The 26,672-nt window shown below is 45.3% G+C and overlaps 1 protein-coding gene across 1 annotated transcript in view; it reads left to right on the plus strand.

Moving 5' to 3' along the window:
* LOC137537951 (uncharacterized) overlaps positions 1-26,672 on the plus strand; it is a 109,505-nt gene that overhangs the window by 43,445 nt on the left and 39,388 nt on the right. Inside the window, exon 4 of the mRNA XM_068259878.1 lies at positions 21,836-22,168. Coding sequence (XP_068115979.1) covers positions 21,836-22,168 — 333 coding nt within the window. The remainder of the gene's footprint in view (positions 1-21,835; positions 22,169-26,672) is intronic.

Below are 26,672 nucleotides of genomic sequence, written 5' to 3' on the forward strand. Positions count from 1 at the left end.
ATGCGACCAGCAACCCAAGCTCTGATTGCAGCTTCTGTTAAATACAAATGGGGTTTCCCCTTCTCTTTGTGTTTCCAGTATAACAACCGGAACTTTGCTTGCAAGACATTTGCTGAAGCACGCTTAGCCCTGGAGCAATCCGGCCTACAACTGCCCCCTCATACTGCGGTGTCACCTCCTCAAAGTTCCCCAAAACCGGCCAGAGTCTGGACTGAAGTTACCCATCGCAGACAACGCCGAGCCTCTGAGAATCCCTCTTCTCCTCCTTCGCCGGCATACTCTTCCCAGACAATCTAAATGAAAGCTATAGGTATCGTACTGATGGCCAAATGTTTTAATTTTTGCATATGATAGTTCTCTTATTCTCCATGTTGGAAATACTGTATTTGAATGCCCGTATACATCACGGAGTCCCCCTGTTTATATCTTATAACCCTTTATCTCTACCTTCGCTGCTCATTCCAAAGACTGCCTGAAATGATCAGGGCGTGAGGCTCCTCTCCTTCAAGTATACTGCCTTTTTGGAATGCATCACTCTTCATGTTCGATTTGGCTGTCCTGATCTACCTTTTCAGCTAAGATCTCATTATGTAATACTGGACTATTTATATGATACTCCTCCCTAGAGTGTGCTCATATGCACATATTGTTCGTTATGCCGTTTTAAGATGGCCTCTCTTTGCACTAATTGAGGCCTATGAAGCTTGTGAAGCTTATAACTAACCCTTTACTTTTCAGGTATCCCGGAGACTGCTATGTTGACCCCTGAACAGATTCACGTATGAGGGTCCTGTTAATATGGTCCCCTTCATCTGTGAATCGCCTGGAGAGGAACATTTTCCTCTATTTTCTTTGTAATGTTTTATAACCTTACCTTGACTACGGTACCTGTCTATATCCTGTTATCAACCCTCCTGGGCCTATGTGATCACTCAATTTTCGAAGCTAGACCTCTCATGATTGTATTGTTTATTAATTTGCAGCACTTAACCATTCCCCATGTGTAGAATCATTTCCCACAATGTCCGGGGTTTTAATTCCCCCCCTAAAAGAAGAAAGGCCATGCAAAATTATCTGTCTCATAAGCCTGATGTTATCGCTTTGCAAGAGACCCACTTAACTCAAGCTTCCTTTCCCAAATTCATACATGCACAATATAGGCGAGTCTATTTAGCCTCTTCCACCTCCGGGAAAACTCTTGGCGTTGCCTTACTTCTCCACAACGCATTCCCCATGGAGGTGGAACAGGTTATTCCTGATAAACTAGGCCGATTCCTCATTTTACTAGGCACGCTCCACTCACAGTATGCCTGGTCTCCTCATATTCTCACCCGAGAGACCCCTTAACAACCTTTATGGCCTGTGCAAATCACCTCACGTCCTAAACCTACGATCATATATATTGGGGTGAAGACTTCAATGCTGTTCTCGTCCCCAGCCTTGACTCTTCCACTTCACAAGATTGCAGGCTCTCTCAGAAGAAGTTAAAAAACCTCCATAGAATGTTGGAATCTCTATCTCTAGTTGACGTGTGGAGGGAGTTCCATGGGCAAACAAGGGGTTACACTTATTATTCTCCCCAACACCACACACATTTACCTATTGATCTTATATTTACTAATACCAGTAGCATACTCAATTTAATTTACGCTCGCCACGTGCCGTGTTCATGGTCAGACCACGACATGGTCCTAGCTACTTTCAATTCACAGTCTCCAAAATGCCTTAACCACTCCTGGCGACTAAATGAATCTCTCCTAACCAACCCCATGGTTGTCTCTGATTTATCCCAACACCTCACTGAATTTTTTGAAATTAACAATACCCCAGGTATAGCCAAATCCTCTTTATGGCTCTCCCACAAGGCCTATATCAGAGGCCAAATTATCAGGCTGGCCTCACGTATCAAAAAGGAGCACTCTGAATCCTTATGTAATTTGCAACACAAACTAGATAAACTTGTAGCTGAACATCAAACTTCTCCCTCCTTACACCTCTACAAACTAATTAGTGACACCAAAATACAAATTGACCTTCTCCTTTCTCATCAGGCTGAGAAGGCTCATAGATGGACTCAATCCCGTTGTCACAAACTACTTAATAAACCAGATCGAATGCTAGCTGCTAAACTTAGGGAGAAACAACGATTAAACAACGTCAGGAAGATTAGGCTCTCAAATGGCAGAGAAACTTGCAACCCAGACGAGATCCATGACCGTTTCCTTCAATATTACACCTCATTATATTCCCAACCCTCTTCTTCATCCGCCCAAGACCCTCAGTCTTCTTTCTCCAATGCACCAATCCCCTGTCTTTCACCCCTAACAGCGAGTACACTTAATCTCCCCATCTCCTCTGACGAAGTTGAAGAAGTTATTAAACATCTTAAGAGCCATAAAGCCCCGGGCCCAGACGGCTTTACTGCCTCCTACTACAAAAAGTTCTCGGATATCCTTATTCCCCATCTAACTGCATTATTCAACTCCATATTACGTGGGGCCTCGACCCCTCCTGAATTTTTAGCTTCTTCAATAGTAGTCATCCCGAAACCAGGCTGTGACCCCCTAAACCCCCCCAACTACCGTCCTATTTCCCTCTTAAATTCCGACTACAAAATCTTCACCTCAGTCCTTGTCTCCCGCCTTAACAAATTGCTACCCTCACTCATCCACAAAGACCAGGTGGGATTCATCCCCCAGCGCCAAGCTTCTGATAACATCCGGAAACTTCTAAATATCATCCACCATGCCCATCGCCTCAAATATCCCCTGGCAGTGCTCCTTCTCGATATTGAAAAGGCCTTTGACACCCTATCTTGGCCCTATGTGCTTCAAACACTACAAAGATTTGGTATCACTGGCTCTTTCCTCCAAGCAATCAAATCCCTGTACTCTCTCCCTACGGCCTTCCTGAAGCTTTCCTCCACACGTCAACCCTCAATCAAGATATAAAGAGGAACACGGCAAGGCTGCCCCCTATCCCCAGCACTATTTGCGCTATGTATGGAACCTCTTTCAGTTAAGATTAGACAGACTTCGGATATTCAGGGAAACCAAATAGGTAGACGCTCCCATAAAATTTCACTATTTGCGGATGACCTGGCCCTAACGTTAAGTAGTCCCACCACAACAATACCCCTAGTACTGAACCTCTTGCAAAATTTTAAAGACATATCCTTGTCTCTGAACATCACCAAATCATAACTTCTCCCTTGCAATATCCCCAGCTCTATTGTTAATGCTTTGTCCTCTCACTTTGGATTCCGTATTCAGCATAAATATATAAAATACCTCGGAGTGAAACTTACAAAAAATCCCTCTATGTTTCACCTTAACTATTCCCCACTGATATCTAACCTACTAAACCTACTTACCACCTGGACTAAACTCCCAATCTCCCTTAGTGGAAGGATCCATGCTGTTCGCATGACCTTGCTCCCTAAAATCCTTTATTACTTTAGGGTCCTCCCTATCTTAGTTCCTAACAACTCTTTGATCCCTCTCCAAAGAGAGGTTTCTAAATTCATCTGGGCCCACAAGCCTCCCCGAATTTCCTCTAAGAGGATGCAACTTCCCAAGTACGCAGGAGGCCCTGCTGTACCTAACTTCTATAATTACTATATAGCTGCCCAATTAGCCCATATCCCCCCTTCTCAAGCCGGACCAAGTGCACCCCTCTGGGTCAGCATTGAGTCATCTCTCCTGAAACCCTTTACAGTGGAGTCCTTGGTGTGGTCCTCGCTGTCACAACCTTTTCAGCTACTGTCTACCTCCCCCTACACTCTTCACACCCTAAACATATAGAAAAGATATCGCTATAGTCTAAGACTACAAGCATCCCCTTCACTATCTACAAGACTATTTGGTAACCCTGACTTCCCCCCAGGCCTAAATTTGGTTGAAGAGATCAGCAGCACCACGTGGATGTATTCAAGCTCTTTATTGCATAAAGATAGCGCCCAGGGACAGCGACAGACGCTGTTTCGGAGACAAGCTCCTTTCTCAAGCTGTATAGGCTCACTCATGAGTGAGCCTATACAGCTTGAGAAAGGAGCTTGTCTCCGAAACAGCGTCTGTCGCTGTCCCTGGGCGCTATCTTTATGCAATAAAGAGCTTGAATACATCCACGTGGTGCTGCTGATCTCTTCAACCGATGTCTTAGGAGCTGCTGGACCACAGCGCCACATCAGCCTAGCACACGGATACCCTCACCAGGGTGCCTATCGACTGTGGTGCAACAGGCCTAAATTTGGACATGGCGTGGTTAACCTCCTCCCATCCTACTAATTTAGCTAATTTTCAAAGGCTAGGGATTATGATTTCTCCTTCCACATTATCTGAATCGCTCTCCTGTAGGCCTCACCAATTTTTCCACCTCCAGCAGGTCTACCACTTCTGGTCAACCCCTGACGCCTCTTACACTTTTTTTTGAAAATTTCTGCAAAACCTCACCCTTAGAAGGCGGTATCATTTCATATCTATATGCTCAATTGGCTACCCGAGCCCAAGATGCCATGGACACCGTTCTGGAAAAATGGGAAGCTGATCTCAACTTCCACCTCTCACCCAAAAGGTGGGCACACTGTTTTGAAACCCTTATGAAAGGAAGTCTATATTAGAAACTAATGTCAAATTAATACACAGAGCTTACCTAACTCCGGTGCGGGTCTCTGGCATCTTCCCTTAAGCCTCCGCCTTATGCTACCGGGGTTGCGGTTCTAGGGGAACATTAGCCCATATGTGGTGGACATGCCCTCTGGTTGCCAGATTTTGGTCACATGTTGCCGGACTGATTGCATCCGTCCTTCAGATCTCATTCTCTCCCACCCCATCTGTTTTTCTGATGGTTGATAAACTTAATAATTTGAAACATCCAGCTCATAGATTAACTCAGCATATCTTAAATTCTGCTAAAACGTACTTAGCTTTCTCGATGGAAGGACCCTTTTCTCTCATTAGACCACGTGATTAGTAAAGTCCACAGAGTTATGATACTGGAGAGAATGGTTGCAATCTCGGAGGATCGGATGCTCCAGTTTACCAACACATGGTCCCCCTGGATCGACTATACTGATAATAATGGCCTTCGCTACTCTATTTTCTTTACCTAACAGAGGCACTGTACACATTGTACCTAGCATCCCATATAATATACTGTTCTATCCTAGGCCCTAACAATCCCCTTTTCGAATTTGCACCTATAGGTACCGTATTCCTAGTTTGTCTTGTTGTTTTTGTTTATTGTCTTTATATGTTCATGTATTTGGCTATTATCTTTCCCCCCTGCGTGGGGTATCTAGATTTATTCACCCTTGTTCAATTTGCTATCATTCAATAAAAACCTTTGAAACGAAAAAGTAGCTGATAACACTAATCCTGCCCTGCTACAGAGCTGAGCTGCCTTCATTTCCATGCTCTAAGTGTTGCACTGCACTGCACTGCTAAACAGACACTGTAAGGCTATATTCACATTATAAATCGCCAGCGCCATTTCAAGCGCTGAGCAATTTATTGCAAAATTTTAAATCGCCTTTCCCTACGCTTTTCTAAGCGCTTTTGCAGAGCAATTTTTTTTTCACTTCCTGACAAGTGAACTCTTTCACCTAGAAATGAATAAATACAATGTATTTATTCATAGAAGCGCTCGGGAAATCGCTATACAAAGTACTTTTTCGAGCAGAAAATCGAGAATCGAGCAGAAAATCGAATGGATAATAGATTGCGCGCCAAATCGAACGCAAAAAACGTATCGTGTAAGCCCAGCATAATGCCTAGTACCCACCATACAATTTTCTGTTAAATTTTTCTGTTAGATTTTCTGTTATGTTGGGAATCAGTGCTGGGCCGAAATTACGCATTAGCGTAATTACGCATCGTAATTCACTACAAATGCACCGTAAGCGTTACGTGTAAGGTTACTGTCTTACGCGTAATTAATTACGTGTAGACCATAGGTTACGTTATTACGCGTAACAAATTACGCGTAAGACCCTAAACTCCTATTGAAATTACACAGTCTGCCGTAATCGCGAAATATTACGCTCCCGTATAATATAAAAAAGCCGCCGACTTTAAGGGTTAATAGCAAAGCCCCCTTAAGTGCTAAGAGCCTCAAATTTGGAGAATATATTAAGGAGATCAGAAGGAATAAGAGGAAAATTTTTTTTTCAAAAAGACCTTATAGTTTTTGAGAAAATCGATGTTAAAGTTTCAAAGGAAAAATATATACATTTAAAAACCCGCCGACTTTAACGGTTAATAGCAAAGCCTGCTTAAAATTTAGGAACACCAAATTCACAGGGTATATTAAGGGGATCAGTGGGAATAAGAGGAAAAAACTTTTTTCAAAAAGACCTTATAGTTTTTGAGAAAATCGATTTTTAAGTTTCAAGGGCAAAAATGTCTTTTAAATGCGGAAAATGTCAGTTTTTTTTGCACAGGTAACAATAGTGGTTTATTTTCATAGATTCCCCCAAGTGGGAAGAGTTTTACTTACTTCGTTTTGAGTGTGGGAAATATAAAAAAAAAACGACGTGGGGTCCCCCCTCCCAGACCTCTTTAACCCCTTGTCCCCCATGCAGACTGGGATAGCCAGAATGCAGAGCACCGGCCGTGTGGGGCTCCGCACCCTGACTATACCAGCCCGCATGGTCCATGGATTGGGGGGTCTCGGAAGGGGAGGGGCAGCCAAGCTTTCCCCTCCCCCTCCGAGCCCTTGTCCAATCCAAGGACAAGGGGCTCTTCTCCACCTCCGATGGGTGGTGGAGGTGGAGGCCGCGATTTCCTGGGGGGGGGGGGGGGGTTCATTGTGGCATCTGGGAGTCCCCTTTAAAAAGGGGTCCCCCAGATGCCCACCCCCCCTCCCAGGTGAAATGAGTATAGAGGTACTTGTACCCCTTACCCATTTCCTTTAAGAGTTAAAAGTAAATAAACACACAAACACATAGAAAAAGTATTTTAATTGAACAAAAAACATAACCACGAAAAAAGTCCTTTAATATTCTTAATTAACCATTAATACTTACCTGTCCCTTTAAATAAATGATCCCTCGAAATAGCCTCGGAAATGTTCTATCAGTTACAATGTAACAAAGTTATTACAATGTAACAACTTTGTTACATTGTAACTACGCCTCACCCGATGTCACTCGCCGCTCAGCCGCCGCATACGCGTCTGCACTGCACAGACCCGACAGTGCTCTGAGCTATATAGCTCAGAGCTCTCTAAGCATCTTTGAATTTGGGCTCCAAGGAGCCCCATTGGTCCTTAGCAGACCAATGGGGTTCCTTCAAATCAGAAGGAACCCCGTTGGTCTGCTAAGGACCAATGGGGCTCCTTGGAGCCCAAATACAAAGATGCTTTAGAGAGCTCTGAGCTATATAGCTCAGAGCTCTGTCGGGTTCAGGACGCTAAGTCCCCGCCGGCTCCGCTGCCCTCCCCACCTCTCCCACATGTCACTTATATACATGCTGGCACCCATGGGTGCCAGCATGTATGTGGGTGACAGGTGTGGGCGGAGTGGACGGCGGGAGCCGGCGGGGACTTAGAGTGTATGCGGCGGCCGGCGGGTGAGCGGCGAGTGACGTCGGGTGCGGTGGAGTTACAAAGTAACAAAGTTGTTGCATTGTAACAACTTTGTTACATTGTAACTGATTAGTATATTTCCGAGGATATTGCGTGGGAACTGGCTTTTAAAGGGACAGGTAAGTATTAATGGTTAATTAAGAATATTAAAGGACTTTTTTTGTGGTTATGTTTTTTGTTCAATTAAAATACTTTTTCTATGTGTTTGTGTGTTTATTTACTTTTAACTCTTAAAGGAAATGGGTAAGGGGTACAAGTACCTCTATACTCATTTCTCCTGGGAGGGGGGGTGGGCATCTGGGGGACCCCTTTTTAAAGGGGACTCCCAGATGCCACCATGAAACCCCCCCCCCCCAGGAAATCGCGGCCTCCACCTCCACCGCCCATCGGAGGTGGAGAAGAGCCCCTTGTCCTTGGATTGGACAAGGGCTCGGAGGGGGAGGGGAAAGCTTGGCTGCCCCTCCCCTTCCGAGACCCCCCAATCCATGGACCATGCGGGCTGGTATAGTCAGGGTGCGGAGCCCCAGGCGGCCGGTGCTCCGCATTCTGGCTATCCCAGTCTGCATGGGGGACAAGGGGTTAAAGAGGTCTGGGAGGGGGGACCCCACGTCGTTTTTTTTAATATTTCCCACACTCAGAACGAAGTAAGTAAAACTCTTCCCACTTAGGGGAATCTATGAAAATAAAACACTATTGTTACCTGTGCAAAAAAAACTGACATTTTCCGCATTTAAAAGACATTTTTGCCCTTGAAACGTAAAAATCGATTTTCTCAAAAACTATAAGGTCTTTTTGAAAAAAATTTTTTCCTCTTATTCCCACTGATCCCCTTAATATACCCTGTGAATTTGGTGTTCCTAAATTTTAAGCAGGCTTTGCTATTAACCGTTAAAGTCGGCGGGTTTTTAAATGTATATATTTTTCCTTTGAAACTTTAACATCGATTTTCTCAAAAACTATAAGGTCTTTTTGAAAAAAATTTTTTTCCTCTTATTCCTTCTGATCTCCTTAATATATTCTCCAAATTTGAGGCTCTTAGCACTTAAGGGGGCTTTGCTATTAACCCTTAAAGTCGGCGGCTACCTAACATTGATCCATGCGTCAACTTTTCCGCTTGGCAGCATGACCTTACGCATTAATTGCTAGTAGGATTTTACGCGTAAGACAATAACGTAACAACCCGAATTACGGTATTCTTACGCGTAATTGCGTAAGGGCTATGCGTAATTAGACATGTATCAAAATTGAATGTGTACGCCGTTAGCGTAATTCCGTAATGCGTAATAGCGTAAAATTACGCGTAATGATCCGTAAGCGTAGCTTTTTCCATTACGCCCAGCACTGCTGGGAATACACAGTTCGATTTGAACCGTGTATCGAGCTGCTCGATAAATTCCAGCGGGTCCCCGCTGGCACCCGGATCGATTCCCGCTCGTCCCTGCGGGCGGCTTCTTATCTTCGCTTCGCTTTTTACTATTGTCCTGCCCGCGGTATCAAGCAGGGAATCGATCCGGCGGGGTATCGGACAGGTCAGAAATGATCAATCGAGCCATCAGCGGCTCGATTACACGGTTCCAAACGAACCGTGTATTCCCAGCATTAGATTATTTTCTGTAGAGACTGGTCATTATCTCTGGTGCATTGTCTTCTGGTTATCTCCTGCTAACTAGAACAATGCATAATTGCTAGGCAGATAGAGGTTAGATAATTTCCAACATGTTGGAAATTATCTATCTGCCAGGTAAATCTAAAGGGGGCCGATTTGCCATCAGATCGACCAACAGATAGATCCCTCTCTGATCGAATCTGATCAGAGAGGGATCGTATGGCTGCCTTTACTGCAAACAGATTGTAAATAGATTTCTGCATGTAATCGATTCACCATCTGTGAAGCTGCCGCTGAACCCCCCCCCCCCCCCCCCCCTGCATACATTACCTGATCGGGCCGGCGCGAGTCCCCGGTCTCTGCTGTCTTCTTCTCCGCGCTCGGCTTCAGCTTCACTTCACTTCCTTTCCGCGGAAGTTTAAACAGTAGAGGGAGCTCTACTGTTTAAACTTTTTGTCGGGACAGGAAGAAGTGAAGCGGGGATACGCACAAGCGGAGCAGGTAATGTATTGCCGCTAGCGTTGGTCATTGGACATTCGAACGCCGCTATCGATGCACTCCCAACCCACTGGCGATTGAGCGAAATCTTCCGCATGGACGGATTGATGGGAACGATCGATTTCGGACGGAAATCAATCGTTCGGTCATCGTTTGCACAACAATTTCACAGCAGATTAGATCGAATATGCTGTATATCGGCGGGAAAATCGTATGGACCCCTTAACAGAACATTGTATGGTGCGTACCTAGCATAAAGCCCCAGCTACACTATACAAATTTTTGTGCGATTTGATTCGATTCAATCTGACATGTCCGATTGGGATTCGATTCGATTCATTTTGCCATTGTTCTGCAATGGCAAAATGTATCAAATTAAATCCCGATCAGACATGTCTGATTGGATCGAATCGCACAAAAAAATTGTATGGTGTAGATGGGGGATTAAAGCCAATGTGTACCGATTTAAAAAAAGAAAAGTCAGATACTCACCTAAGGAGAGGGATGGCTCGGTCCTAATGAGACTTCCCTCTCCTCTCCCGGTGCCCGTTCCCGCTCACGATCCCCCGTTGCAGTATTCGACCAGTTTGGTCAAATACTGCCACTTCGGAAGTCTTCGGGAGCACTCGGGCTCCCGAAGACGGGCCGCTCTATACTGCGCATGCGCGAGTGCCCACTCTGACGCACTCGCGCGGGCCTGTGACGCACTCGCGCATGCGCAGTAAGGAGCGGCCCGTCTTCAGGAGCCCGAGTGCTCCCGAAGAGTTCCGAAGTCCCCCGCGGCGGGGGATTTGAACGGAGCATCCACTGGGCACCGGGAGAGGAGATGGAAGGCTCATTAGGACCGAGCCTTTCCACTCCTTAGGTGAGTATCTGACTTTTCTTTTTTTTAATCGGTAACCATTCACTTTAACAGATGATTTATAACTAGCAGACACATTTAACAGCTGATTGGAGGCTGGCTGACACACACTACAGAGCCGCTGTGGTTTTCATGCAACTAGCTAAATAAATAAACAGGTTGCTAAGTAATGGTGGGAATACAAGTTACGTTTTTTGCGGAGAGTCGTTCCGATAGATGCCTTCGATGATAAAATTCCGACATGTCTGATTCTCCATCCGATTCTGTTATAGAAGTGAATGGAAAAAAGATAAGAAAAACGAGCAGAAGATAAGAGAATTGAGCAGAGAATCAAATGGCTAATAAATTAAGAATCGATGCGAAAAACGTAATGTGTATTCCCAGCATAAGTAACTATTTAGCAGCCTGTTTATTTATTTAATTAGCTAGTTAACATATGAAAAGCAACAACAGGGGACTCTGTAGTGTGTGAGTTATAAATCAGCTTTGTAGAGTGTCTGTAGAGCAGTTCAACACTTTTTTTATCAGGGATATATGATTTAATTACACAGCTCAGCTGTGTAGAGGGTTGTAGATATTTTTTTTTTAAAAACTCTATGGTGAAATGCATGCTGTCCATAGGTGGGGATAATGGAACAGCATAATTTTGGGCATAGTGCCCCTTTAAAGTGTACCCAAATTAAAAATACAAGATTTCAGAAATAAAATATATTTTCTAAATTATGATGAGAAATAGCAGCCTTTTTTCAGCTGCATGATGACAAATATAAAATATTTTACATTTATTGGAGGAACCCGTCCCTTCCTTTCATATTGCCGGGATTTTTCCGGCAAACTGGTGGAGGAGATCAAAAACAAAACACAGGCTGCTACTGATGATGTCACAGGGGAGGTGATCTCTGCTTGTGTGAGATTCCACATAGACAACGCCCCTGTGAGGGAGGGGGGAGCTGATGACAAACACACCCATGATCTAAAACCTCCTACTAAGCTCAGAAGTAATGGCTGCCACCTGTATAACCCTAGTTATGAAAAGAGAAGGGTGAAAAGCATACACTGAAATGCTTATAGGCTTAAAGGAGTGTTTATTTATCTTTGTATGTGTCAGAGTGGTGCAACTAAATATTTTGAATTAAAAAAATGTTTGGTTTGGGTCCGCTTTAAGCCTGAAAAAAACAGTTTAACCTACCTGGGGCTTCCTGCAGCTCCCTGCAGTCATCCTGTGCTCATGCTGTCCTTCTGCAACCCTCCAGTCAGCACGACCCCCTCAAAGCTTGCCAGGAGTGGCAGGTCGCCGGGAGCATTCTGAGCATGCGTAGTAGTGATCTTTCCATGCTGCACATAATGCTGATGCGCATGGGAGCACAATAAGGAGGTGCAGGGCCCGGGGCTGTGCATAGAGCTGATTGAAGGCTAATACAGCTGACGAGAGGATCACAGAAGGACGGCACAGACACAGGATGACTGCAGGGAACTGCAAAAAGCCCCAGGTAAGTTAACTGCTTTTTATCCCTTTAACTGATCATCAGCAATTGTAACCACCCATAAAAGCAGAAATATTAGCATTTTGCTGGTCTGGAGCATGCACGTTAGTGTTAACACAATGCCAAGGAGGAAAAACATCAGCAGTGATCTTAAAGAGGAACTCCAGCCTAAGAAAACATACTGTCATTAAGTTACATTAGTTATGTTAATTAAAATAGATAGGTAATATAATCTCTTACCCACATTGTTTTAAAAGAACAGGTAAATGTTTGATTTCATGATGGCAGCCATCTTTTTGGTTGAAAGGAGGTGACAGGGAGCATGAGACACAGTTCGAACTGTCCTGTTTCCTGAGCACCTCTCCCAGTTGCTAGGCAACGTGAATAACAACATAGGAAATCCCATCATGCTCTGCACAGCATCAGGGAAAAAAAGCCTGGGTTTTTTTTCTTTGATGGGTGGAGCTTAGCTAAAAATTCAGCTAAAAATGATGCTTTGGTAAGAAAAACAAAGTTCTGATGCTGTGAAACTGTTAAAGAAACACCAAGCTTTTTCAGTGCTGCTGAGTAGATTTTTAGTCCGGAGGTTCACTTTAAGGTAGCCATACATCTAGCGATGACATAGGAAAACGCAGGGGGGATTACAGCTGCCCAGAATACCCCCTTTGACTAGGGCTGGTGAAGTGTCTGGGGACAGGCATACATTCAGACACCAGAATATCTGCAGCTATCCTGCAGCTCCCAGCACTGCCCCCTTTCTTTCCCTGCTACAGTTGTCTTTGGATGTAGCAGCAGCACTGTGTGTACAGAGCATGGAGCAGCTCTGGGGAACTTAACAGAGTCAGGTATGAGCACACAGCCCTGTGCCCTGCTGTGTGAGTGCTTCACATTCCCCTTCATTACCAATGTCAGCTGTCCTCATTATTATCTGTATCCAAACTGCTCCTAATTGATCACATGGTTGGTCGGACGGGAAATTGCATTATGTGTACCCAGCATGATGTCCTACCATATTATTATACTGTATTGTGCGTGGCTGTGGGAGACCTTTCAGGAATCCCGCCCCTTGAAAATATGGGGTTTGCCCCTGGATGATGGCAGATTTGACCAATTAACAAGTCTCTCTCTGATCGAATCTGATCGGAGAGAGATTTGTCACCTGCCCATACACTGAATTGGCTTTGTGACGCTGCATCTGACCACCTTGGCACTTTCCCCCTAATCTTAAGCGTCCCCCCATGTCCAGTGCATGTTCTATATTACCTGATTGCGACCTCCGCTTGTCCCCGCTGGCTCCAGCTGCACTCTGTTCTTTGTACACATGTGCCACGTGGTTGCCCAGTAACGTGGCCGCATGTATGATATCTGACATCAAATGCGCGCCCTTACTAGGAAACCACGCGGGGCGCGCGTGTATTTAGAGCAGAGTGCGCCTTGAGCCAGCGGGGACAAATGGAGGTGACGGACAGGTAATGTATAACATGCACTGGACATGGGGGACACTTAACATAAGGGGAGAAAGCACTGGGGGTTTCATTGCATTCAATGATTGTTTCAAAACTTGAACGCCGTTACCACCGAGCAAGTCAGCCCAACATCTTGCAGCATTTGCAAATGACTATGTAAGCAATTTTGGGACAGAGATCGGTTGCATCGTCGGGCGTGTATGCACTTGGCGGCACCAATTTTCATCCTATTCAATTATAATAATTGAATTGGATGGTCTATCGGCCGCCAAGTCGCCTAATGTATGGCCACTGTAACCACCCAAAAGAGGGTTACAAAGTGCCAATGTATTTTTATGTGTGTGGCGCCTTTAAGACTCAGGCGCCAGGTTTGTGGAACTAAAACGGCGCATGAGAAGGGAGTATAAGCGTCCGCATGGTCGCATAGACCGTTGCTAAGCGACCAGAATATGCAAAGCAGGGACCTTGCTGGAACTTTCCAGAAGCCTCGCATGGCCTGTCAGAGAGCTATTGCGCAGGCGCAGGGGGGCGGAGATAACGGGGTGTAGCCGGAGGGAACTGGAGAGGACAGAGAGAGCGCGCCTTAGAGAGTGAGGAGAGAGGACGTGACTTAAAGGGAACCTTAACTGACAGGGATATGAATGTTTCCTTTTAAACAATACCAGTTGCCTGGCAGCCTGCTGATCTCTTTGGCTGCAATAGTGGATGAATCACATACCTGAAACAAGCATGCAGCTAATCCAGTCTGACTTCAGTCGGAGCACCTGATCTGCATGCTTGTTCAGGGGCTGTGGCTGAAAGTATTAGAGACACAGGATCAGCAGGAGAGTCAGGCAACTGGTATTATTTTAAAAGGAAAATCCACATCCTTCTCAGTTTAGGTTCCCTTTAAAGCTAGGAGCTGGTGGTGCGGAACGGGAGGAGGTGTACCGAGAGGAAGGCCATGGCAGTTGCCCGGAGAGTGAGAGGGGACCCGGTGGCCATAGAGTGACCAGTGCAGACCCAGCAAGGACAGCGGCAGCAGGTTGGACAGTGACCGGAGGTCGGAGGCGGCAGACCCTGCCCTGACCCGAGCTAGGCTGGAGGCAGCAGACAGATGAGTACAGGCCTGAGTGCCAATTACAAGCCACAAAGGCCTCGATTCACTAAAGGGTGCTAAGTGTTAGCACGCCAGTGAAGAGGCAGTTAGGACGCGAAAATGGCCGCTTTGCACGCTAATACGTGCGCAAAAGTTTCCGCGTCGGTGCGTGCAAAACGTTGCACTGGGTGCGACCAAAACGTTGCACCTGGTGCGCCTAAAATGTCGCACCGGGTGTGCCCGCACCGCGCTAAACTTTACACGTGCAAATTTTTGTGTGCAAACTTTTACGCGCGATCTGTACCAGCTTTGGACGTGCAAACTACTTAGCACCCTGGTTTGCATGCCCAAAGCTTTTAGGCGTGCTAACTAGGTTAGTACCCTTTTGTGCATCAGACCCCAAGTGTGCTCAGTTAGTAACCAGTGTTCAGTGGAAGCTTGCTGAATTTAGCAACCCAAAACCTGAAGAGGACAATTCTGTTCTAAGGTGGTGTTACTAAAGACTGTTAGTGTGAGAAAGCTTTCATTTGTGCTAAGAGAAGTTACTGTTGATTATAAGAAGTACATTGAGTGTTCAGGCCTAGCTGAAAGACATTAGTAACCTCCTTAAAGTACCCGCATAGCTGACTCAGCCCCCGCTTTGCATTAAGTTCTGGTATACGAAGTGACATTGTTCCTGTCAAGTCCGTTTCAAGTCAGGAGTAAAGTTATAAGTTCTTCAATTGATGTGTTCTGCAGAATTACCAAGAATTTGAGATTTAAAGAGAACTTAACAGTATTAACCTCCCTGGCGGTTAATTTTTTTAGCCACTTAGGCAAAAATCCTTTTTTTTGAAAAAAAAATTTTTTGTTTCATGTAAAGCTACCAGAGTGGTAGCTACATGAAACACCACTAGAGGGCGCATGTGTCCCTCTAGTGCGATCGTCGCCGGCATCAAAAGCAAACAGGGGAACGCGTATATAACGCACTCCCCTGTTTGGCTTCTCCTGTCGCCATGGCGACGATCGGAATGACGTCATGGACGTCAGACGCCTCCGATCCCGCCCATAGCGCTGCCCGGAACTCATTGGTCCGGGCAGCGCAGGGCTCTGGCGGGGGGGGGGACCCTCTTGCGCCGCTGCGTGCGGGCGATCGGCGATCGAGCTGTACGCGCGGCTAGCAAAGTGCTAGCTGCGCGTACAGCATTTTAAAGTGAGCAAATTGCCCCACCAGGGGCTGAGATATCTTCCTGCGCGGCATAGCCCGAGCTCAGCTCGGACTTACCGCCAGGAAGGTTAAAGAAGATAAGTGAAGGAGGAGTTACATTGCATCTTGTAAATGAGTAAAGTGTGCTGCAGGAGAAACCAGGTGATATCTGATTGAAATACAAAGTCAACTAAGTTGAAGTACATGTTTTGCATCAACTCTAAATTAGAGCTTATTCAGCCTTGACGTCAAAGTGCACTTAAAGAGACACTGAAGTGAGACTAAATCTCGCTTCAGCTCTCATATATAGCAGGGGCACGTGTGCCGCTGCTAAAACGCCGCTATCCCGCAGCTGCACGAGGGTCCCTTCACCCCCAACTCACCCCCCGCAAAAGTTGGTCGGAAAGTTGGTCGTAGAATTTGTCTTCCTGGAGGCAGGGCTAACGGCTGCAGCCCTGCCTCCAGTCGCGTCTATCAGACGCGCATCGCCGCCTCTCCCCCGCCCCTTTCAGTGAAGGAAGACTGAGAGGGGCGGGGGAGAGGCGGAGATACGCGCTGACAGACGCGCGTGGGGCAGGGCTGCGGCGGTTAGCCCTGCCCCAATGCGGAAGCGCTCCCCCGCATTACGGAGGGGATTTGGGGGGACAGGGAGCCACGTTAAGCCGCTGGATAGCGGCGTTTTAGCAGGGGCACACATGCCCCTGCTATATATGAGGTCTGAAGCGAGATCTATTCTCGCTTCAGACTCTCTTTAAGCAAAGTTATCTTGTAGGAGGGTGGTATTGATGGTATAGAGGGGTGCATCGGTCATGTTATATTTTATTTTGTTCTAACCCTTCCTGATTATTTGATTTATATTTTATTTTGTTTATTTTCGGAGGCCCTATCCCAAGGGGAAATGTTTGGAGGTAAAGTGAATTGAGTGTTATCATACAAAGAGTAAAGAGCCTAACAGATCTGTGAACAAGTTGAATGTCCTATTCAGGACTGATCAGCGAAATTGTGAATAATTCAGTACCATCTCAAGAACTGTCACGAGTTCCCCCAGGTTTTGCTGAGCAATATAGCTTGGACTTGGTTATAAGGGACTGAGAACTGTTTAGGAACTGAATTGCTCAGTAGACCAGCCTATTACCCCCAGCCCACGCCCAACAACGGTACTGTGTATTGTATATGCTGTAAAGTGGATGGTTGTATGAGAAGACCTTTGTAGCTCAAATACTTTGTATGTAACTAACCTTTTTATTCCGCAGCTTTTACCAGTGCACTGGCTGTGAAGACCAGGAGATTATATTATTTGACCAGGATTTGTTGAAAAGGACGCCTGAGCTGCCTGTATGAAAAGGACGCTTCCATAGACATCAATGTTATTTCTGCAAATATGGGCTACAAGGTGGTGAAAAGTGCGCCCGAGTTTTGATATAGGCTACAAGCGGGCGCCCCTTTGTAGCCTATATTTTTGGGGGCTACAAGGTTTTTGGCTACAGTAGGGTGCCCCTTTGTAGCCCATATTTGTTTCGGCTACAAGGTTTTCGGCTACAGTAGGGTGCCCCTTTGTAGCCCATATTTTTTTCGGCTACAAGGTTTTCGGCTACAGTAGGGCGCCCCTTTGTAGCCCATATTTTTGGGGGCTACAAGGTTTTCGGCTACAGTAGGGCACCCCTTTGTAGCCCATATTTTTCGGTTACAGGGTTTTTGGCTGCAAGGTTTTTGATTCTGCCACAAAAGGGCACCCTTTTATAGCAGAGATTTTTGATTCAGGGGTCTAGGGGGGGTTAGGATTAGGCATCACAAGCAGGAGGGTCTAAGGGTTAGGCACCACTAGGAGGGTTTAGGGTTAGGCACCACCAGGGGAGTCTTAGGGTTATGCACCACCTGGGGGGGTCTTAAGGTTAGGCACCACCTGGGGGATCTTAGGGTTAGGCACCACCTGGGAGGTTTTAGGCTTAGGCACTACCTGGGGAGTCTTAGGGTTAGGCCCCACCAGTGGAATCTTAGGGTTAGGCACCACCTGGGGGGGGGGGGGGGGTCTTAGGGTTAGGCACCACCTGGGGAGTCTTAGGGTTAGGCACCACCAGGGGAGTCTTAGCGTTAAGCACCACCAGGGGAGTCTTAGGGTTAGGCACCACCGGGGATAGGGGAGTAGGGTTAGGGGAGGGTTCTTTGTGAGAGTAGGGAGAAGTTAGGTCATAGTAATCACGACGAGGGGCTTTCTTAGGGTTAGGCACCACCAGGGAGGGGTTAGGCACCACCAGGGAGGGGTTAGGGTTAGGCACCACCAGGGGGGGTTAGGGTTAGGCACCATCAGGGGAGGGTTCTGTATGAGAGTAGGGAAAAGTTAGGTCATAGTAATTACTTTTCTCAGCTATATCTAGAGCCCTTTTATAGCCCAACAAATTCCGCCTATAACAGCATCCTTTTTATAAACTAAAACTGTATGGCATGTATGGGCTACAACAGGCGCCTTTTGTAGCCAAATTTGACATATATATGGGCTACACCAGGCGGCCTTTGTAGACGAATTTAAAATATATGGGCTACACGGGACGCCCTTTGTAGCCGAATTTGGAATATATGGGCTACACCAAGCGCCCTTTGTAGCCGAAGTTGGTATATGGGCTACACCAGGTGCACTTTGTATCTGAAGTTGGTATATGGGCTACACCAGGTGCCCTTTGTAGCCGAAGTTGGTATATGGACTACACCAGGCACCCTTTTTGTAGCTGAATTTGGCATATATGGGCTACATCAGGCACCTTTTTTTCCAGGCGCCCTTTTCAAATAGACGCATTTGACCTTTGATGTGCAAGGAAAGTGTGTCGTGACATTGAAGTGTATTTGGTTGATTCATTTCTACAGTGACCACTGTTAGGTCACGAATAAATCTTTGATAATTTTATATGAGTCAGTGTCTGGTGGATTCCGCTCAGCCCGGTTGCTTGATGCTAACGGATAAATCGGGTTACAGCACCTTTAGAGAATGCTGCCTATACATCTGGGAACGGTTAGAAGGCAATTTCCATACAATTTACAGCAACTAAATGCATCTCACCCCCTGCTAGCCACGTTGCATGAACACTATGCTATGAAAGTGATGATTTCACATCCATCCCAGCATGTTAAAGAGGATCTGTCAGCCATATCATCGCAGGGACAAAAAAACACATATACTGTATACGTAGATAAATACTTGCTCTAATTACATAACATATGTATTGCACTGTCCACATTTTGATTTTAGTGATTTTTCTATAGTAAAAAAAGAGAAAATCCTACTTAGGATTCTCCATTTTAACTGTGTCTATCTTGAAGCTAATCCTAATGTCATTTCCTCCCTTGCTCTCCTTTGCCTGATTGTGTTTGCAGTGCCCACCCTCCTTTCAGTCTCCAGGCACTCCCACCCAGCTATGCAATACAAAGTGTACTGTCTCAGCATGAGAAATATCAGCTAATCAGAGAGTAACAGAGGTGGAGGGGAAAACAGGAGGAGAAGGCTTCAGCCAATCCGGCTGCATTAGTTAAGTCTAAGAGGAAAGTAAAGAAGCAAAAAAGACAACCCAACATGCCCTGCAACTTCCTTTGTCAACTTCCTTTGTCCCCAGTTTACATGACTATGTAATGATTATTTATCGACAAGAAAAGTAATAGTGATTTTTAATTTTTGTATTGCCTGGTTAGCATCCTTATTACTTGTTTACCAGATAATTTTTTTTTATTTTATGCAGGACAGTTACACTTTAAAACCTTGCTAGTCACAAAATGGCCACTGTATTCTATTTTTAATAAGGTGCTGTGTATCTTGAAATTTTACAGGACCACCTGTGCCTCATTATTTAGACATACTGTTGAATGGCGATGGAAGGGTAGTGACTATCTGCAGACTGCCAAGATCTGAATATGCTTGGAAAGCATTTAAGACCCAAAACGTTGCGCCTGCATATCACTATGTAGTATACATGCAAAAAGGGCGCCTTAGAATTTTTGGCAGCCTCCACATACCGCTCACTTCAGATTCCCTTTAAACACTCCCCACTGGTGTCTAACCCAGGCCCGGATTTGCATCACAGGAGTCTGTAGGCACAGATGTCCTAAATATATAAAATCAGCGCAGGTCTATAGTAATACAGCTTTCGTCATTTTCTGGTATACGGGATCTTCGAACAAAAAGGTAAAGAAGCAAGGCTTACCAGATTCCAACAACCCACATTATAAGGTTGTAAACGAGTTTGATAGATGGTCTGCAGAACTTTCAAATGGTGTTGTTTCACCAGCGATGTTGCACACCACAGATTCCTCCGGAATATATTAGATATCCTGAGGTCGCAGAGACTCGCCAAAGAGGAGTCCAGTAGGATAGTGACATGAAAGAGATGTACGGCACATCTAAGTGTAAACCGTCTTTATTACATAACCAGTAAAACAATTTAAAAGCAAGGATAAAAGAAACTCACATACGGGGCCCGTGCACTGGGAACCCCGAAAAAGTAGCACGCATAAAATAGTCAATAGAAGACCTCAAATAAAATGGTGCCGCCTGTCGCCTTCCCGACAGGCTCCCCTGATGACGCAAGATTGCGAAACCGGTCGGGAAGGCGACAGGCGACACCATTTTATTTGAGGTCTTCTATTGACCATTTTATGCGCGCTACTTTTTCGGGGTTCCCAGTGCACGGGCCCCGTATGTGAGTTTCTTTTATCCTTGCTTTTAAATTGTTTTACTGGTTATGGAATAAAGACGGTTTACACTTAGATGTGCCGTACATCTCTTTCATGTCACTATCCTACTGGACTCCTCTTTGGCGAGTCTCTGCGACCTCAGGATATCTAATATATTCCGGAGGAATCTGTGGTGTGCAACATCGCTGGTGAAACGACACCATTTGAAAGTTCTGCGGACCACCTATCAAACTCGTTTACAACCTTATAATGTGGGTTGTTGGAATCTGGTAAGCCTTGCTTCTTTACCTTTTTGTTCGTAGATCCCGTATACCAGAAAATGACGAAAGCTGTATTACTATAGACCTGCGCTGATTTTATATATTCATCGCTTGTGTGGACTTTTGGACATTGTCCTTCTCGGCTGCGGTCGCCTTCTGCCTTGGCGCTGACACTTGTTGTTTATTTTAGGCACAGATGTCCTGGCATCTTAGAGTTCCCCCTCCATGAACCTACAAACCTCCACCAAATCGCACCACAAGTGTGCTGGCAGTTCCAGCTGTCACTTCTCTTTTACTTCCCTTGCCTGTCATATGTAGCTACAGGTGCCCCTTAGTTTTAGACAACCAGAAGTACCCTCAATATTAAGTAGCTAGAGGTGCCCCAAGTATTAGTTGGCCAGAGGAATCTCAGTATTAAGTAGCTAGAGGTGTCACTGACTGAAGGGAGATCTCGTTGGTGGAAGGAGCAGGGTCAGTAACCTCTCATTTATACTTTCAGCAAGACTCTGCATAGGGAAGGAGGGAGGTTGGCGCTCAGGGAGTGGAGTCAGCCGCATTTACACCATCAGGCTCCTGTAGGCATGTGCCTACAGTGCCTTATGGTAAATCCAGCCGTGGTCTAACCTTAACCACCTGAATCCCCCCCCCCCCCTCCCCGCTGATGCCTAACCCTAACTGATACCTCACCACCACCAATGTTTAATTGTAAAAAGAATTAAAAAAAACAACACAAAAACACCACTGTTGCCCAACTTTAACCCCCCACACCCAGCCACAAAGCCATTGCAAAAATAAAAAATATTGGGCACCGTAGAAGTTTGAGCACTGCCGTAGGCACCCATAATATTTTTTGGCCACAGGGGGAAATATAGGTGGCGGAGGTGCCCAATAAAATTGCAGGCGCAGGAGGCACCCGCTTTTTGTGGCTACAGTATGCATAGTGGGCGTCGCTATTTTAATGTGCGCCTCTGGTGCCCCAACTTCCCCCTGTAGCCAACATTCCTTTCGAGGCCTATTGCGGCACCGAAACTTCCAAAGCATCTATGGTGGCGCCCAAATTTCCTGCTTCCCACTATGTAGCCTGCTGTGCTGTGTACTAATAAATGGGTTGAGCTCTAGCTTTTTCTCTTGCAGCCCAGCCAGCTATTACCCTCTCTACCAATGAGATCATTATTGATGTTGGAAGTGAGAAGACCGTTACTTGTGAGGTCAGCAGATATTACCCCACCGAACCAAAGAAGATCCGATGGGTGAGGCACAGTAACGTTTACAGGAGCAAAGTCCTGATGGATGCAGAAACCTATTTCACTGTGGAATTGGAGAACAGTGATGGGAGCTTCAACGTGACAAGTTTACTTTCTGTTAAGCCAATCAGCAAGGAGGAAACAGGAGACACATATTCCTGTATTGTGAATCACATAACCTTCGAGCATGAACAGAGCCGTGACCTTACACTGACAGTGAAAGGTAATCACATGCTAACAGTATGTGGTGGGAAGGGGTGACCTACTGTTAACCAACTTCACCTGCAAGGGTTTTTCCTCTTAAAAAAAACAGTCCAATGATTTTTTTGCCACCAATTAGGCTTTCCTTGTGGGGTACTTTTTGCTAAGAATAATTTTATTCTAAATGTGTTTTAACAGGAAAAATAAGAAAAAATTTTAAAAAATTAATTCTGTTTTCGGCCATTATAGTTTCAAAATAATACATGCTACCATAATTAAAACCCACATATTTGCATATGCCCATTTGTCCCAGTTACTCCAATGTTTAAAAATTTTCCCTAGTACAATAGCTAATATTTTATTTGGAAATAAAGGTGCATTTTTTCAGTTTTGCATCTATCCTTAATTACAAGCCCATAATTTATAAAGTAACAGTAATATACCCTCTTGACATACATATTAAAAAAAAAGTTCAGTCCCTAAGGTAACTATGTATTTTTTTATTGAAAAAAAAACATTTCTACAAAATTTTTGGGGGGCAACTATTGGGGAGTGTGGGAGGTAATTGGTCAATTTAAAAAGTAAAATTAGGTCTGCATTTTGCAGGGTCGTAGTTACTCATCCTGGGGGAGAGGAAGTGGTTAAAGGGCAATATGGACCAACACTAGCAATAATAAGTAATAATAATAAATGTGGCCGTTGTGTTGTGTATTAAAGCAAGCAGGCTCTATTGCACATGATCCCAGTTGGTATCTATGGCTGCTGTTAGTGAGGCAGGTCATTTCGGGCACACGCTCTTCCCTGCACTGTGCCTGACCTGGGGGGCCACCATAGACTTAAAAAAAAAACCTGTAATTAAGAAAAAGTCCCCTGGGGGTACTTACCTCATGAGGGGGAAACTTCTGGATCCTAATGAGGCTTCCCCGTACTTCTCTGTCCCTCCGTTGTCCAGCTGCAGCCCCCCAAAGTGCAGCAATGTAACTATTTCCGGGATCCAGTGCAGGCGTACTAGCGGATCTCCCTTCGGGTTAAGGCAGAAATAGCTCACCTGAGCTCTACTGCTCAGGTGTGAGTTCTTTTGCGCCTACACAGTAGAGTGGATATGATCGGGTTCGGCTATTTCTGCCTTACCCAAAGGAAGAGCCGCTACTGCGCCTGCGCTGGATCCCGGGAAGGTAAATAAATCATCGCTTGTCAAGCTTGTCGGGGGAGGATTGCGGGACGCTTCGGGGGAGCCACCGCTGGACTGCCTGCAGCTACAGAGGAGGGGGAAGCCTTATTGGGACCCTATGGCTTCCCCCTCCCGAGGTGAGTACCCCCAGGGGATGTTTTTTTAGTACAGGTTTTCTTTAATGTTATTATGTCTATGGCCACTCAGCAGTCTCCCTCTTAATTTCTATGACTCAAAGGGGGAATAGTAATTAATGCCGGAAGTCCATGTACAAGTTTTTAGGGAGATGCTAAACACATGGACCAAGCAGGGCCGGCCCTACACTTTTTGCCGCCTGAGGCAAATTTCCCTCCAGCCTTACATAGTAAAGCAGCCAGCCGCTACTCGTACGATGCACGGGCGGGGAGGACTCACCTCTTCCCAGCGTGCGCTCCACTGACGTCACTTCCTGCAGCGTTGCAGGAAATGACGTCAGTGGAGCGCACGCTGGAATGAGGAAGAGGTGAGTCCTCCCCGCCCGTGCCTCTTACGAGTAGCGGCTGGCTGCTTCACTATGTAAGGCTGGAGGGGAGCGCAGATCGGGGGACCCAGGCGAGGGAGGGGGGGGGGGTCCGACCCCCCTCCCCGCCGCTAGGCCCAATACCCCCGTCCTGCCCGCTACCCCTCCAGCTCGGCGGCCGGCTCCCCGCACCCAAGGACGGGCGGGTGCCGCCCCTAGAAAGATGCCGCCTGAGGCAAAAGTTTCACCCCGCCTCATGAGCGGGCCGGGCCTGGGACCAAGTAATGTAATGTTCTTTGCACACATAGAGAAATGTGCATTATGTATATACACCAATTGCTAGTATAGGTGTTTGTATAATGGGTGTTATAGAAACAATGCAGCTTTTCTGTACATAATGTGTGTTGGACTATGAGCGTAACGCACATTTCATTGCTTGTAAACACTTCTAAAATTGTCCATGCCAATTTTACCATAATTTAGTGAATAAGATCCAAAGAGTATGGATGTGCTGGTGACAAAACTATCTTTTAATTTTATGGATTAATTATTAAATGCAATCTTTTCTTTTGATCTGAGTGATCTGATCAAAAATATAATTCGCTAAAAATTTTAACATTAACCTCCTGAGCGTTACTCCGCTCAGGAGGTTTTGCCATTTTGTGCCCCCCAGTCCCCCTCAGAGATCCCGTGACTGAAAACCCTATAGCTAGCACTAGTACAAATGCCCGGCACACCCCGATCCCCGCCGCTCCCCTCTTTATACATTACCCAGCCTGGATCCAGCGATCGGCGCAACCTCCCCGGACAGCTCCGGTCTTCACTATGGGGAGGATCGCACATGACGTCATGACTTTGCCGATGTCATGACGTCATTCGCAAACCCCATCCTCCCCATAGAGAGACCAGAGCTGTGCAGGGAGGCTGCGCGATCGCTGGATCCAGGGGGGTAATGTATAAACGGGGGGATTGCAGGGGAGCGGCGTTTGCCCGACACTTCTACTAGCTAGCTTAGTGCTAGCTATAGGTTTTATAGTCATTTGGGACAAAAATTTTATTATGGGGGACTCCTGGGGCCACAGAGCGGTAAGCCCGACATAGTGTCGGGCATACCGCTAAGGAGGTTAACCAGTTCGGCCTATCTGGACGAGCTTCCTCGTCCAGATAGGCACTGCTGCTGCCGACGCCTCGTGCGTGCGATCGGGCGCGCCCCCACACGCGCTCCCGCTGCCCGCCGCTAGCCCTCCGATCAGTGAAGGGGAATATAATTCCCATTCACCGATCTATCTTCCCCGCAGAAATACTGATGCTTTCTCTCCAGAGAGCGCGGTATTTCTGCCCCCAGGAAACATCTCCCCTGCTTTTAAGTTCCTGGATGCGAGATTGTTCGCATCCAGGACTTTTTTCACTGTGGCCATCTTGTGGCCAAATAGTAAACTGCACCACAATACATTTTTAATAAAAAAAAAAAATATTATTTTACATTTAAAATTAACAGTTTCCCTCCCACACCAAAAATTACCCACATACACTTTTTTTTTATTAAAAATAAAAATAAAAAATACAATTAAAAAAAACCAAAAACATAAATAGTTACCCAAGGGTCTGAACTTTTTAAATATGCATGTCAAGAGAATATGTTATTATATTATTTAAAATTATAAGCTTATAAATAGTGATGGACGCAAATTGAAAAAATGCACCTTTATTTCTAAATGAAATATCGGCACCATAAATTGTGATAGGGACATCGTTTAAACGGTGTAATAACCGGGACAGATGGGCAAATAAAATACATGAGTTTTAATTACGGTAGCGTATATTAATTTCAAACTATAATGGCCAAAAACTGAGAAATAATGAATTTTTTTCATTTCTTTCTTAATCTTCCTGTTAAAATAGATTTAGAAAAAAATAATTCTTAGCAAAATATAGCACCCAAAGAAAGCCTAATTAGTGGCGGAAAAAACAAGATATAGATCAATTCATTGTGATAAGTAGCAATAAAGTTATAGGCGAATGAATGGGAGGTGAACGTTGCTCGGATGCATGAGATTTTCGGACCGTGGCGCTGAACCGGTTAATGGACACCTTAAAGCGGTATAAAACCCTGACATAATATTTAATAAAAACATGTTTTCCTACTTGTTATGTGCCATACTGTTATCATATTTGCCTTTGTGAAATTACAAGTTCCCAAAAGTACAAATTTTTACTTTGAGAGCTGCCTTTGCATTTTATTCATAACTGGTTTTATTCATGTTGTATTGAAGGCAGAAATGCTTTCAGTGTCTCTCTGTGTCCAGCAGCTTCTGCACAGTCAGAGAATGTGTCACATTACTCACTTGATACAATTAAGTAAGCACTAACATTATCTACACTTCGGATGCGTCCAGCTTTGCTGGCAGGGAACTTCTAATTCCTGTGTGTAACCCTTTGAATGCTGTTCTAGTAAAAAAAAAATGCTGGTTGTATATAATATGCTGTAAATAATCTATTAGTGCAAAGAAGAAATGCAGGGTTATATTCCGCTTTAAGCCCATATATGGCAGATTTATTGAAACCAGTGCAGGGAAGATTGAAGCAAAACTAGGGCAAAATAGGTGTAATACTGGAGCGGTTGCTCAGAACAGCAAATTAGATTAGCCAATGGTGATCAGCCGAAATTTCGTGTTTTCGTAATTACGACACAAAATCGTAATTCTCAGAGAATTCGTAATTTCATGTTAAATTGTAATTTTGGTTTTCATTCGTAACTCCAGAATTTAGGTTCATTATGAAAATTAGAGGAAATTACCAAATTACGGATAACGCTAAATTATTTTTCCATTATGATCATAATCGTAGTGATGAAAA

Source organism: Hyperolius riggenbachi, chromosome 11 (assembly GCF_040937935.1).
Source record: "Hyperolius riggenbachi isolate aHypRig1 chromosome 11, aHypRig1.pri, whole genome shotgun sequence".
In the NCBI taxonomy this organism is placed as follows: Eukaryota; Metazoa; Chordata; class Amphibia; order Anura; family Hyperoliidae; genus Hyperolius; species Hyperolius riggenbachi.